General features: G+C 47.2%; 1 protein-coding gene across 4 annotated transcripts in view; it reads right to left on the bottom strand.

Annotated features, from left to right (window-relative positions):
• POMT2 (protein O-mannosyltransferase 2) overlaps window positions 1-8,150 on the bottom strand; it is a 156,439-nt gene extending 148,289 nt beyond the window's left edge. For 2 of the 4 annotated variants that reach the window (XM_085894960.1, XM_085894963.1), the window contains exon 1: window positions 7,765-8,149. In XM_085894960.1, coding sequence (XP_085751086.1) covers window positions 7,765-8,024 — 260 coding nt within the window. In that variant the 5' untranslated portion in view covers window positions 8,025-8,149. Of the gene's footprint in view, window positions 1-7,133; window positions 7,274-7,764 lie in introns of those variants that run through there. The other 2 variants (XM_085894961.1, XM_085894962.1) reach the window with 2 other exon arrangements.
• Window positions 8,151-15,802: the final 7,652 nt, after the last annotated feature.

Genomic DNA, 15,802 nt, shown 5'->3' with positions numbered 1-15,802 from the left:
ATGTCCCGTGAACAAACCCCTTGTCTTCACTGTGCTACATGCTTTTCCTCGCACGTCCTTGCAAATAAACCCATGTTAATTGTTCAGTTGAACCTGCTCGTAGTGTCATTTCCTCCATTGATCCAGCACAGTCAGCATGATTGTTAGACAGGAAGTCCCACATGATTTGCTCTTGTTGGCCATTGTGTATTCATTGTTTCGCTTGGCAGTAGTCTGACTACGCACAGCGAGCATGGTCCTCGGTTAATCAAGTCAGCTCCTCAGGTAAACGGTGTCAGATGGGGAACCCTGTTATAGTTGACAAGGTTAATTGAAGTTTGTGGTTGCTTAGCAACCTGCCGACCCGTGGAATTATCCATGGCACATCGGCCTACATGGCCAGGCATTCGGGAAGAACCCGAGCTTCCCCCCTCGGTAATCCCCAAACCCAGAATGCCATGCTTATCTGCTCTGCCATCTCCTTCAATACTCTTGAATGTTTATCTGGCCCCAAAGCTTCATCTTCTTTCGCAAACTCTTCAAGAAAGACACCAACTAAACGAATAATGCTAGAAAATTGAAACCCAGCTTAACGTCCATTCAAGAGTCCTGCCTGCAAAGCACCAACCAGACAGTCTAGTTGGGTCTGGAATTGAACCAGACTAGACAGGTCAGGTATGGGAGCATGTGCCAGAACAGCGCGTCGCTGCGTCCACTTTCCGCCGGTACTCCAGGGGCCTCCGTCTGGCCATCCCCCAGGCAGATGCCAGGCCCATCCCCATCTCCTTGAGATGATGGTCAACCTGCTGCAACCATGAGGCACGTGGTCGGCCCACTGGCCTCCTCCACTCATGAGACTCCCTCGCTGAGAGAATCTGGTGAGCAGGATCAGCGTCATGAAAATGAGCCACATGTCCATACAGCCGCAACTGACGCTCATGGACTATGCAGGTAACAAATCTCATCCGAGTCTCTCTCAGCAACCGCTCGTTGGACACAAAATCCGACCAGCGATAGCCAAGGATTCTCCGAAGAGACCTGGTACCAAAGGAATTAAGTCTCCATCTCAGATCCTTGGTCAGAGTCAAAGTCTCGCATCCATAGAGCAAGACTGGAAGTACCAAGGACCTGAAGACTCGGACTTTCGTCCTCCCACACAGGTACCGGCAGCGCCACACCCCATGATCCAGTGAATCCATGACTCCCTAGGCCCGACCCAGACGTCTATTGACCTCTGACTCACAGCCAGCAGAGACATGAATATCACTGCCAAGGTAAGTGAATCTCTGCACGACCTCAACATCCTCACCACAAACAGACACAGACAGGACAGCAGCATCCAAGATGTCACCGAAAGCCTGGATCTTAGTTTTTACCCAAGAAACCCGTAATCCCAGCGGCTCCGACTCCTCAGTCAGCACCTCGAGGGTCCCCAAAAGGATATCTAAAGTCTCCGCAAAGATGACTGCATCATCTGCAAAATCAAGGTCCGAGATCTTGACATTCCCAAACGATGCACCGCAGCTTGATCTCTCCGACATCCTCCCTAAAATCCAGTCCATACAAGTGCTGAAAAGTGTGGGGGCGAGTACACACCCCTGATGAACTCCAGTAACAACTGGAAATAAGTCAGAGATGGTACCACCCCACTTCACAGCACTCTCAGTACCAGAGTAGAGTTCAGACATCAGATCGATCAGTTTTGGTGGCACCCCACAAAAACCAAGAATCCTCCAGAGGGCATCCTGATTCACTGAATCGAACACTTTACAGAGATAAACATAGGCTGCAAGCAGCCCCTGCCGAAACTCTCGTCTGCGTTCGGTGAGGACACGAAGAGCAAGGATACGGTCAATCGTTGACCTCTTTGGTGTAAAGCCTGACTGCTCTGGACGCTGGTGCTCAAGCAGATGGTGGCGAACCCTATCAAGAATTATCCGAGCAAAGACCTTGCCCGGCACTGAGAGCAGCGTCACCCCTCGGTAGTTGTTGCAGTCTTGGCGATCACCCTTCCCTTTCCAGAGAGGAACAACAAGGCCCCTCTTCCAATCAGTTGGGATGATGCCTGTGTTCCAGGCAGAGCACAAAACTGCATGCAACAACACGAGTGCAGCACTTCCACCAGCCTTGAGAAGTTCAGCATGGATGCCACAGATCCCTGGAGCTTTACCCCATTTCAACCGGTTGACCGCAGCCCATGTTTCCACAAGCGAACGTGGACCACAGTTGAATTGAGGGTCAGCAACAGGGATTGTAACACCCTTGACGTCCAACTCGACAGCTGGGGGATCAGCCTGGTACAACCGCTCAAAGTAACCGGCCCAGCGGGCCTTCACTTCAGACTCCTCTGTCAAGCGCCTACCACTCTCTGTTCTAACTGCAGTGCTCCGAGGGATGGGCTTGGATGAATGCAATGCGCGAATTCCCCTGTAAGCGGGACGAGAATCACCTGTCCACAGGTGATGCTCTACCGCCCCACAGATTCCTCGCACATAGGCCTCCTTGTCCATCCTCAGTGCACGTACAGTTTTCGCCTCAGCTCCCTGAACAGCTCAGCTCTGCCATTCAGCCTGACCCTGCGACTCTGATCAATGGTATCCAGTGTCCCTTGAGAGACAAAATTCTTCTTTGCCCTGTGGTGAGTTCCAAGACATCCACCGGCAACATCAAGGATGGTGGTCTTGAAGGCACTCCACAACTCTTCAGGACCCCCCAAAGCACCCAGACCCCCCCCCCCAAGTGTCCACTCACCCTGTTCACAAGGTCCTCAGCTACTCTCTCATCCCTGAGCTTGGCAACATCCAGCCTAGGCTGGGTTGGTACCATTCTCCAGGATTTAAGGTGCAGCTTTAGAGTTGCTACAACAAGCCTGTGCTCAGTATTGAGGAACTGAGCACTCCGGTAGACCCTGCAGTTCTGGATCATCCTCCAGCGACCATCAATTAGGACATGGTCAATCTCCTTTGCTGCACCACCAGCGTTGGAATACCAAGTCCAGCGATGAGCTTGTGGGCGCTGAAACCATGAACCAGCCACCCTAAGTCCATGACTTCTTGCAAAGTCAAGGAACTTAGTGCTATTCTGGTTCATAGTTCCTGACCCATGGGGATCAACACACATCTCATAACCATCCCTATCAGTTCCAGTCGATGCATTGAAAGCCCCCAAGACTAGAAGTGTATCTCGTCTGGGGGCACTGATCAACCACAGACTCGAATGTGGCGTAGAATGCATCCTTCACGGTGAGATCACTCGCCTCAGTCGGAGCATAAACAGAGACCAGGGAAATGACACCGAAGGAGTGATGAATCCTTAATCTCATAAAACGCTCATTGACCGCTGTTACCTCAATTATCATTGGGGTCAGCTTATTGGACACTGCCACAGCAACTCCTTGGGTATGGCAACCATCAGAGCGACCAGACCAATAGTAGGTGTAACCACCCACCATTATCTCACAGCAATCCGGTCTCCGAACCTCAGAGAGAGTTGCAATCCCGATGCAAAAACGCTTGAGCTCAGGTGACAACAGAGACAGGTGATCATCCTCTCTTAGGGATAGGACATTCCAGGCACCCACCCGAAGGGACCGCCTCAGGTTAACCCAAGGAGACCGCCGTCTGGTGGACGACACCTCAGCACCACTCCGACACACTCTCCCGCAATCTGACCCAGGGATGTTACCCCTTGGTTTCCCTCCTATCATCAAAGATTGGGGGTCCCGAAGGCTTTGCCCCAATCCCATCATCCGGTGAGCTGCCCTGCGAAGGGAAGCTGCACAGGAGGTACTCCCACGGAGTGGGTTTTCAGATTGTTTTGCGTTTTTGTGTTTTGCGGAATGAAGGGTTTTACGGTGGCCGGAGTGCAAATCCTGCCACCAACCTCCTAATAAGAAGTAACCCAACTGCAGGAGGACGTCCGCAGACACAGTTGAGCACTAGATATGGATGGCCGTTGGCTCACAAGGAGCTCCTCCGCCCTTTGACTAGACAGCTTAAAGGTATTACAGCACTCAGAAGGAAATATTGAAATACTAGTTGTGAAGCTGTAGCTGGGATCTTCTATGGAGACAGTCTTTGCCCTCTCTTGTTTTGTCTGGCTCTGGACCCACTGAGTAACCTCATCAACAAACAAGGACACAGATACACCCTAACAACCAATAGAAGAACATCCAAAGGACCAGGAAAGGTGACACTTGCTACACATGGATGATTTAAAGCTCTTCACACCAAATGTCAAAAATTGACAGAACAGCTAAAACTAGTAAAACTGTTCTCTGAGGACATTCAAATGGAATTTTCACTCGATAAGTATGTCAAGTGCACATTTGTAGAAAGTAAACCAACAAAAACAGATAACATACAAATTGACCTTGAAGCAACAATACAGCAGTTAGAAAACGAAGCATCATACAAATACCTCGGAGTAGAAGAGGGCCACCAAATATGTCACAAACAAATGCGCAAAACAATTGCCAAAGAATACCTACATAGAACGAAGCATATCCTGAAAACGTATCGCTCCCCAAGAAACAAAATCAAAGCCATAAGCCAACTCACAGTACCAGTGTTCCATTGCAGCTGTGGAATAGTAAACTGACCCCAATCAGAAATCAATAAGTTGGACATCAAAACAAGAAAACTCCTTCCCATCCACAAAATGTTGCACAAAAACCAGTGCATCCTGAGAATGCAAGTGCCGAGATGAGAGGGAGGGAGAGGCCTGATGGAACTCAACCAGGTACACAGAGCAACGAGTTGGGTTTGTGAAATTCTCAACAGACTATCAATTCAATTTGCAAACAAACATGAACACAACAAACCAGAAAAAGTATCCCGAGTTCACCTTGCAAGGAATTTCCAAAAACAGGTGCGAATAGAAGATACCAAACAGGAAAATGAAACAGCAACAAATACAGCCCCAAACAATTGCAAAAAAAGACAAAATAAATTTCTCAAAAGAAATATCAAATATACACCAACAACTGGGAAAATGACAAAAGAGAGCCAAAATATAAAAAAAAAAAAAAATATTGGACCGAGTTGCGACAAGGAAGAGGTCAGCTCAACTGGGACGGAGAACGAATAATAATAAATGCTCAAGATCAAGGACGCTACACCAATAGATTTTAAAAGACGGTGCGACTAAGCCAAATGGAAAAGTGTCTGCTCTGCAAGACAGAAACAGGAAGTACTAGTCACCTGCTTTTAGGATGCAAAAAAACTATTACCAGTACCACTTTACACACAACGGCACAACAAAATATGCAAAGTGATCCATTGGCATATCTGCAAACATTTCAAAATACCAGTTACAGAAAACTCATGGAAACACGAACCAAAAGCAATCAATGAAAATAAGGATGTCATGCACACGTACGTCCTGATGATCGCATCGAGCGTGAACATCGAAAACAAAGCCTTGCAAACGGACATCGTTCTCAGGAACAAAAAGGAAAAGACAGCATTGCTCAATGAGATATCAGTACCCAGCGATTTTGGCTTAAGTAATGCATAAATCAAGAAAATCACCAAATACTGAGATCTCAAAAATGAGATCAAGAGATCTTGGATGCTGAAGAGTGTCTAAATTGCTCAAGTGATAATTGGAGGAACAGAAATAATAAAGAAGAACCTCACTTGAGATTTTGAAAACCATCCACAAGATATTAACACAAATGAACTACAATTGGAGGCACTCCGGGGTTCGGTGACTATCCTGAAAAGAGCCCTCGGCACAAAACTCTGAGAACAAAGTTGAACAACTTGGTCCATGAACTGTGATCCGTTACAAAAGTGAATGTGGATACTTTGGTTCCTGGGAGGACTTTGTTCCATCTCCTCAAACCCGCAAATGGAGATAACAGCAAATGACACACACAGTGGGAGAGAGACAGAGAGTGAGAGAGAGCAGGAGGGGGAGGGAGAGAGAGGGGAGGAGAAAGGGTGGAGGGGTAGAGAGGAGGAGAAAGAGGGGACGGAGAGAGGAGAGAGGAGAGAGGAGAGAGGAGAGAGGAGAGAGGAGAGAGGAGAGAGGAGAGAGGAGAGAGGAGAGAGAGGATTGGAGGGTGGAGGAAGACGTTTCCTTCTGTATCCATCCTGTCCATCCCATTCCTCCCTACCCTATTGTTTGTCCAATTCTCACTCTATTTTGTTTTTCAACTCCATTGTTGGTGTCCCCCAAGCCTCTCATGACTGTTTATTTTGTCCTGTTCCATCCTGATCCGTTTTGTGTTCTCGCTCTTCCACGAGCCTTGACTGTAAAAAAGAAAAACAGTCATAGGTTGGCAACCATTGTACAGGCTTGATGGGCCGAATGGTCTCTTTCTGAGTTGAAGTTCCTTAAAAGGGAAGTTATCTATTATATTTTGTGAACCATGGTGTCTGTCCGTGCGTTCGTCTGTCTCCCGTTTACGGTGGCCACTTCTCTTGTTGCATTGAAAAGCTCAACATTCACTTTTGAAATGATGGGAGAATAGGCACGAGTAATGATGCCAAATTTTATATTTCTCAACCAGGATATTTTGCATTCTTTTTAGACGAATCGAACCTCCGCCGCCCGATGTTGCACCACCATCTCGCGGTAGGTGGTGTAAGTAGCAGCTTTGGCTCTGCGTGAAACCAAGAGTGCAACACAATTGACTCTTTTAAAGACCATGAAATATTATTTCAATTGAAAGATCAACTTAAACTTTTCCCGTCGCTGGGGGCAGATACTTTGGCTATCTTTTCCCGTCACTGGGACGGGTACTCTTCCAAGCCTGTACAACAAGAGAGATGTTTGTCTGTGTCCGTCTGAGTCATCATTTTTCTTCAGGAATGGCAAACTTTTCCTCGGCAAACTTTCAGAGGTTCATCAGTGAGTTAGGCTAACCAGGAGTGTTTTAGGCTAACAAAAATAAAAAATAATAAAAAACTAAAATTTTTGATTTTTTTTTTTTTTAATCTCTTCAGTGCCCAAGTCTTTATAGTTATGTGAGGTAATATTAAATTATCCCCGACCCCATTCCTTAATGGGTGAAGGGAAGCATTTTCGGTCTCCACAAAAAAAAATTGATTTCTTCAAATAACCAACAGGATTCGAACAGCACCAGGCAACGCCGAGAACCCCCCTGCTCGTAAGTACAAGTCCAAATCAAGCCTCAACATCGAAACCTTTATATTGCTGCTTGTCGGCAGTCAATGATACAACCAATCCTCTCCAATCGGTACGATTACCACAACAAAACAGAGCGCGTTCGCCATTCAACTCCTATTTCATCAAATGTGAACACAATGATGCAATCCACGTGCACTTTCACTTTGCCTGCTTGAACTCAAGATGGCGGATCGAAAACGTGGTGACGTCACACGCACGCTCAACTGCTTGAACTCAAGATCGGGGATCGAAAACGTGATGACGTCACACGCACGCTCAACAACTGCTTGAACTCGATGGCGGATCGAAAACGTGGCGACGTCACACGCACGCTCAACTGCTTGAACTCGATAGTGGATCGAAAACGTGATGACGTCACACGCACGCTCAACAACTGCTTGAACTCAAGATTGCGGATCGAAAACGTGGCGACGTCACACGCACGCTCAATAACAATCGCAACATCAAACGTTGTAAATGATATACGCGGTGTATAAACTGGTGTTTACTCAGCATGCAAAGCGGCACTTGAAGAAAAAGTAAATGCGTTCAAAGTTAAAATGCAAAAAGAGTAAATTCAATGTTTGTCATGAAACGATATTCTGAGAGTTTTAAAGTGGATAGTGAAGGTCGACGACGACAACGTACCACACGTGATCGGGTTCCTTGAGACTGTAGAGACGCGATGCCGTTGCCGCCCCCAACACAATCACAGTCGCCATTGATTCGCCGAATATCGCGTCTCGCTTCTTGGACCGGTTTGTCGGTCTCACCGACTCGTCATTCTTCGCTCGCTCACACTTGCAGTCCCTCGCTCGTTCCCACTGATCTTTCAGCTGTTCCGAGCTGTCTCTATCCCCGGGTTTCCGTCTGCGCTGCCTTGCCTTACCGTCTCCCCTGGACACCATGGTGTTTGGTCAAAGTTACCACCACACGGCCTGGTGGGCTGCAAACACCTCAAGCCTGTAGTCCTCGATTCACTCGGCCGTTAACATCGACCGACGAGCTCGATGTACTTTTCATTTAGTTCACCAGGTGGCGTTTTTTCGCCGATCGCACTCAAAGCACCGAGTTTAATGGATCCGTTTATATATTAATTAACGGTGGAGGAAAGATTGAAATGAGGATGATGATTGATGAGAGGAATGCGGATAGGCCGGGGGGGGGGTATTAGGGCATCGTTCGGAAAGGACTGGAGCTTGGGACTAGTTTTTATGGCCTGTGGGTGTTATGTGTATCATCTACTGTGTAGAGATTGTGATAATAAAGGAAAACAGTTTTCTTTTTACATACATCGTGTAATGGTGTAAACTTAGCCTGGTGCTGGCTTCGAATCTTAACTTCGAGATCCTTTGGCTGCTGAATTAACACCAGCTGGGGTTGACTCGGGCTGTTATCCTGCCGAGGTCGACGAAATGAGTTTCAGCTTACTGGTGGAGGGGCACAGCATCAGTGGCACAGCTGTGCTTCCAATAAATGACAGAGACCTGGCAGCTGCGTACACAAGAACAGAACAGTGTTGTAAACTTAAAAGGGTGGCATCTTTATTCTTGACTGTAATATGTATTCCTTCTCCCATCATTCCCCTTTTTAGTTCTCCTCCCAAGTTCAAAGATCTCCTCCCAAGTTCCAAGATCTCCCAAATTCCCCTCCCAAGTTCTAAGATCTCCAAAATTCCCCTCCAAAGTTCCAAGATCTCCTCCCAAGTTCCAAGATCTCCCAAATTCCCCTCCCAAGTTTCAACAGTGATGACTGTTGTCACATCAGTCACAGTGATGACTCCATCTACACCTCACTCTCCGAAAACATGGACCATCTTCTATCTTCTCATCCAAACTCTCTCTTCCTCTTATGTGGCGACTTCAATTGTCATCACGCCAGTTGGCTAGGTGTGGGTACCTCTCTCACCTGCCATGGGACGTCAGCAAAAGCTTTCTGTGACTCATTGGGACTGACTCAATCGGTCAACTTCCCGACCCGGATCTCAACCAATGGTACTCCATCTCTTCTGGATCTGATTTTGATAAATTTCCCTGACAATATCTGCTGCTCTTCCTTCGCTCCAATTGGTTCTTCTGACCACGTCCTTGTTAAAGTGGACATCTCTCTGGCTGTCATCAGAGAACCACCTCACCGCCGTCGAGTCTGGCATTTCACTCAAGCCGACTGGCAGGGTCTCCGAGCAGCCATCAAACTTACAGACTGGTCTCCTATCACTACTTTCTCAAACATCAACTCATCCTGGGAATTCTTTCAAAGAAACTTGCTCTCCCTCATGCACAGATTTATCCCCTCTCGTGTTCAGTTGTCTTACCCTTCCTCCCGCCCTTGGTTTACTGAAGCTTGTGGCGAGGCAGTTGTCCTGAAACAACTTGCCTTTGCCTCATGGAAAGCAAACCCAACTGAGGGCAATCTCAGTTCTTTCCACAAAGCTCGGAACAAGTGTGTATCTACCCTCAGGAGAGCCAGAAAACAACATCTTTCTCATCTCAAGTCTGAACTCTCAGACCTCTCTCCCTCCTCAAAATCCTGGTGGCGTTTAATCAAATCTGTTTCTGGTGTATGTTCCCCCTCCATCCCCTCCCTTACCTCAAATGGCCGCACTGCTGATTCCACACGTGATAAAGCTGAATGTCTAAACTCGGTGTTTGCAGCTAAATCTTGTGTCCCAAACCCATCACTATCTCTACCCACTTTACCCAGTCGCACCCAACTGTCCCTGGACTCTGTATCCTTTTCTCCTGACAAGGTGGAGAGCTTGCTTTCAAACCTCGAGTCAGATTCTGCAACCGGTCCAGACGGCATCAGCCCACGTGTCCTCAAAGCCTGCTCTTCTGCTCTTGCTCACCCTCTCTCTGTTCTATTCACCCTCTCATTTTCCCAAGGTCATCTGCCATCTGCTTGGAAATCTGCTAACATCACTGCCCTGCATAAAAAAGGTGCAAAAACAGATCCCTGTAACTACAGACCAATCAGCCTTCTCCCAATCATCAGCAAGGTTATGGAATCCATCATTGCTTCAGACATGAAATCCTTCCTCTTCTCCAATGGCTTGATTTCCAATCATCAATTTGGTTTCAGACCAGGTCACTCTACCCTGGATATGCTGCTACTGCTCTCCCATCAATGGATGGAGGTCCTCAATGCCAGACAGGAAATCCGAGCCGTATCCCTGGACATATCACGTGCTTTTGACACAGTCTGGCACCCTGCCCTACTCACCAAACTCTCTTCCCATGGTATTCAAGGCCATCTCCACTCATGGCTCGCAGACTTCCTCTCCTGTCGCAGTCAACGTGTGGCCCTAAATGGAGTTCTTTCATCCCCTCTTCCTGTGCAGGCTGGAGTTCCTCAAGGTAGCGTTCTGGGCCCTGTTCTTTTTCTGGTTTTCATCAATGATCTCTCGGACTCTCTGGAAAATCCTCTATTTCTCTTTGCCGATGACTCCACCCTCTGCCGTACCATCTGTCATCCCTCAGACCGGCAAGCAGCAGCTTCTTCGCTCACTGCAGATCTGGATAAAATCACAAACTGGTCCAACACGTGGAACATGTCTTTCAATCCACACAAATCTCACACTCTCACTATGTCTCTTCGAAAGGACCGTTTACAAACCCCCCCATCCACTTTCTCAACAATCCACTGGAAGAAGTCTTTTCTTTCAAGCTTCTGGGTCTCACTATCTGCCATGACCTTTCCTGGGAAAGTCACATTTCCAACCTTGCCTCAAAAGCCAGTCGCCGACTGGGAATCCTCCGTCGTGCAAAGTCCTTCCTCGGCCCTCTTGAGCTCCTGACTACTTACAAAGCTTTTGTCCGTAGCCTGATGGAGTACTGCTCTCCCCTCTGGGCTGGTGCTCCTGCCTCCCACCTTTCTCGACTTCACGCTGTCGAAACCAGGGCTTTTAAGATCATTGGCATCTCCCGCAATGAAGCTGAGTCTTTGGGCCTCTCACTCAATCACCGCAGGTTGGTCGGTGGTCTTTCTGTCTTCTACCGACTCCTCTCCAGCCTTGCCCCCCTGCTCTCTCTGCGATTTGTCCCAACCACATTTCCACAGGGCGCCCAAGGTCCGCCAACAACCCCCTTCTGGTAAAACTACCAAAATCACGAATCCCTGCTCATCTTCACTCTTTCATTCCTCTTTTTCCCGCCTTTGGAATAAACTTCCTCACTCTATTCTTTCCCATTCTTCCCTCCAGGCTTTCAAAACAGCTGTTCACCACCACCTCTTATCTTCCCCCATCCAAATCCTCGATCTTTTCTACCCCCGATAATCCACCCATGCCCACTTCCTTCAATTCTCCTGCTTTCCTTCCTGAAAGTCCCTGTAATGTCCATCTTCTCCTCGCCATGTTCCCCGTCCCATCCCCATCCCTCTCCCTTCCACAGTTCACCTGTGTCTGTTCCCCAATGTTTTGTCCCTTCCACTCCCACCCCTCTTGTCTCATGCCTCCTTGCTGTGAGTTGTGTGTTAGCTCTCATACGAGCCTCGACCAAGGTATACAAAAAAAAAAAAAAAAAAAAAAAAAAAAAAAAACATCTCCCAAATTCCCCTCGCAAGTTCCAAGATCTCCTCCAAAATTCCCCTCCCCAATTCCCCTTCCAAGTTCAAAATTCCCCTCCCAAGTTCCAAGATCTCCCAAGTTTCAAGATCTCCCAAGTTCCAAGATCTCCTCCCAAATTCCCCTCCCCAATTCCCCTTCCAAGTTCAAAATTCCCCTCCCAAGTTCCAAGATCTCCCAAGTTTCAAGATCTCCTCCCAAATTCCCCTTCCAAGTTCAAAATTCCCCTCCCAAGTTCCAAGATCTCCCAAGTTTCAAGATCTCCTCCCAAGTTCCAAGATCTCCTCCCAAATTCCCCTCCCCAATTCCCCTTCCAAGTTCAAAATTCCCCTTCCAAGTTCCAAGATCTCCCAAGTTTCAAGATCTCCAAAGTTCCAAGATCCCTCCCCAATTCCCCTTCCACCGTGTTACTTTGTTTCGAGGAGTGCAGACACAGCACAGGCACGATGGGTTGAGTTGCCTCCTGCGTAACATTTAACTGTTCCCCCTTTTTAAACCCGAGACAAAATGTGAGCAAAGTTCATCCTCGATTGCATCTTGTACCATATTAAAAGTTGGATTGGCCTGATTGAAAAATAAAAATATAAACCCATGGCTTCATAATAGAAATAGACAAAACGATGGGATAACCTGTTGAGCAGAATTCTCAACCAAGTACTTTCCCTATGATTCTGTGACCCCAGGTTTCAATGTTATGCGTTCAACTGTCCATCGTTTACTCATTAATATCAAAGTACAGTCACAATATGCCTCTTAATGTTATGTCCTGTATATATATATATATATATATATATATATATATATATATATATATATATATATATATATATATATATATATATATATATATATATATATATATATTGGTGCAAGTTCCCCCATTAACCTTGCACTCGGCTAATCTCACACCAGTTTTAACACCTGCTATTCACATTACTAACCCAAGATGAAAACTGGTATTAGGATATCACAAACCCTGGGACGTCATTACGTCGAGCCCTCTGCAAGGCCTTAACGGTGGTGTATATTATTCATGACTTAACGAGAATTGCATTCTGTTATTTGAAGAAGAAGAAAAAAAAGTTTGATTTCTGAGAACATAAAACGAAATCACAATTTTGTTTCTTGGTTAATAAGTGTGCATCTTACTACAATTAACATTAGGTTGTGACCAGTGAACAAAATATTTCTGGAATAATAAATTTGCAAACATGTCAAGATCATTTAAATCTCCTGTGCTGAAGCTGAGTCAATGGGTCTATCACTTTTCCATTGCAGACTGATCGGTGGTCTATCTCCTCCCCCACCTCCTTTCTGGTCTGCTGTCTTTTTTTCTCCCCCCCCCCCCCCCACAAACTCTACAGGTTTCTACAGGGTGCATGTGGTCCATGATCAACCCCATTCTACTGAACCTACCTGAATCCAGGATCACTGCTGTTACGACATAGCCCGTGGGTAAAGGATCTGGGGTGCAGCCGATTGCTCTGGAGGTCCGAATTGACGTGCTCCGGAGACCAATACGTTCCCCGTGTGCAGGTCGCGCCGTTTCAGCAGTCAAATGTGACTGAGCGAAGTTACCATCCAAATGCTGATGCGAACGGACTAGCCCCATTTTGTATCAGGGCCTCTGATCTCCCTCCTGCTTTTTGGCTTTCCGACTCCTCCCCCCCCCCTCTCCCACTACCACCATCAGGAGCTGCTGCCATGGATGTTTCTTTTACATCCTGTCTTGGGTTTCCTTCCTCCTGCCAAGCTCTTGTTGATGTCTGGAGCACTTGCACTCCGACTGCAAGTGAACCCGTACTCTGCACCCCCAGCATTTGGGGTCTCTTCCCCGGGGTTCAGAAAACACCCGTCTCCTTGTGGTCGCCCCCAACTATGCTTCCCAAGGTCCCAAAACCCTGCTTTGTCACCTCACTAAGCCTCTACACATCATGTTTGGTGGCATTCTCCCCTCTCAATACCGTCAGCTGGTCCTTCGTACCGCTAGCAAGTCTCCACTTCTTCGGTCCCTAGGTGCTGTGCCTGACTAATTACCGTCCGTTGCATATGGGGCGACCACTGTGCATGAATTATGAGCAACTCGGAAGCAATCCTCGCCGCTTGATGCAGACCCTGAGGCTGCTGCAGACGAACCCATGATTGTAATTCCTCCTCCTATGGCTGCTATGAAATACTCATGAGCCAGATTTTAAAATCCCGGTCCCTTTACCCCTGGGTAAACCAGCCTTACTAAGCATTCAATATCACCCACCAGATTCTGGAACGTCTCCGGGAGTTGCCACTTCCGCTCCGTCAGCTGTACCCATGCCAACTCCACCTGATGTGCTGTCCCGAAACGTCTTGTGAGGCATTGTACCACCTCATTATAGCCCAGTGGGTCTTCCAGCCGGCCATTCAGTGTCCCCAATGCCCTCCCTCTCAATGATGCTACCAGCATGGCTGCCTTTTTGGCTAACTGTCCAATTGTTCAACCTGGCTACGCACTTAAATTGTGCTAAATATGCCTCCAAGTTTTCTTCTCCATTATAGGGGCCACATGCGATGTCTCGACTGCATGCGTCACTCCTCATCGTCCCCATGGTAACAGACTATGAAGCCCACTTGGCCCTACAGCAGATTTTGAGGCAGTCCCAGGCTGTGATGGCAGTCCCCCATCCACCACATATTCTGTGCATTAATTTAATCTGTCTTATTCCTTTCCAACTTCTTTTTCATTACTTGGAAACGAGTCTATTCTCTCCTTAAGTCCAATCATCTGTCCTTTCATGGTTTGGGCCTCAGCCCTCTGAGCATCAATCTTCTCGGTCATCTCAGCTCTGAACATCCATCTTCTCGTTTTGAGCATCAATCTTTTCATTTATTTCGGCTCTCTGAACATCCATTTTCCCACTTTGAACCCCCAGTATGGCCAATATAGCACTCAACTGCTGAGTGATGTCACTCGATAGGGGTGACACCAACTCACTGCCACTGCATGCCCCGGGGGCTACTATAATCGAATGGATGGTCCGGAGAAATTTTTTCAGCACCCTCCAGCTGGCTCAACTCGGTTATCCTTTCCATGGGTGTCACTGCCCTCTCCAAAAACCACGTCAATCCACTCGAGATTAAAGGCTAATTTTATCATCCTCTTCGGCAAAACTACCTGCATTGTTTTCACCATTTCCCCAAATTGAACTTCGGACTTGCCGATATCAATACTTTCCTCCTTTCTCATTGCCTTCCTGAGACAATCCACCAACACACGTTTTACACCGCTGATATTAAGATCACGTTCTTTTTTTCAGCTCTGATCTCAGATCAATGACACGCCAATCAGCAATTTCTTTACCATATGCAGACGCTACCACCTTGACATTCGCCCTTCCAACACTCATTTACCAATTCTGGCGAAGATCCCACTCTTGACACCACTTATTACGACCTAACCCCTGAGTAAAGGGCTCGGGGTACAGCCTATTGCTCCGGAGGTCATAATTGACCTGCTCAGGAGACCAATATGTTCCCTGTGTGCGGGTCGCGCTGTATAAGCAGTCAGATGTGACCGAGCGAAGTTACCATCCAAATACTGACACGAATTTCCACCCCCCCCCCCCCACTCTTCAACACAGTCTGCAAATGTATGCAAATCCAGTAATGCAACGCAAATTCAAACCAGTGGAATGATAGCAAATCCTTTACTCAGGATATAGAAAACACAGGGTATAGCACCAAGCCATAGAAAAATCAAATTGATAAGAAATTGATAAGATAAGAAACTGAGATGCAGTAGTAATGACTATGTAATTAAAGGACAGACAGGTGCCAAGACAATACAGACAAGACAATTTAATGGCCCACCACATAACCCTAGCCAATCCCAAGGAGGAAGGTGGGGGGGGGGGGGAGGCAAAATGACAAAAGAATATTTGCCAGGATATGAAAAAAATAGCAATGGAATATTTGCCAAGATATTAATAAAATAAAGGAAAAAGGGGGGGGGGATGGAAAATTCAAGCCTGTTTGAGTTGACGTTCCAGCGGCCTCATCCCTGCCACAGGCCACAAGGATGACGCCTCACCACCACCCGTCTCTCTCTTTGGATGTGTTCTCAAACTTCACAAACAAATGAACCAGAGC

This window comes from Eptatretus burgeri, chromosome 9 (assembly GCF_056783735.1).
Source record: "Eptatretus burgeri isolate ZD-2024b chromosome 9, Ebu_testis_v1, whole genome shotgun sequence".
NCBI classification, from domain to species: domain Eukaryota; kingdom Metazoa; phylum Chordata; class Myxini; order Myxiniformes; family Myxinidae; genus Eptatretus; species Eptatretus burgeri.
The sequence above is the reverse complement of the archived record's forward strand: the minus strand, read 5'-3'. Positions and strand labels throughout refer to the sequence as shown.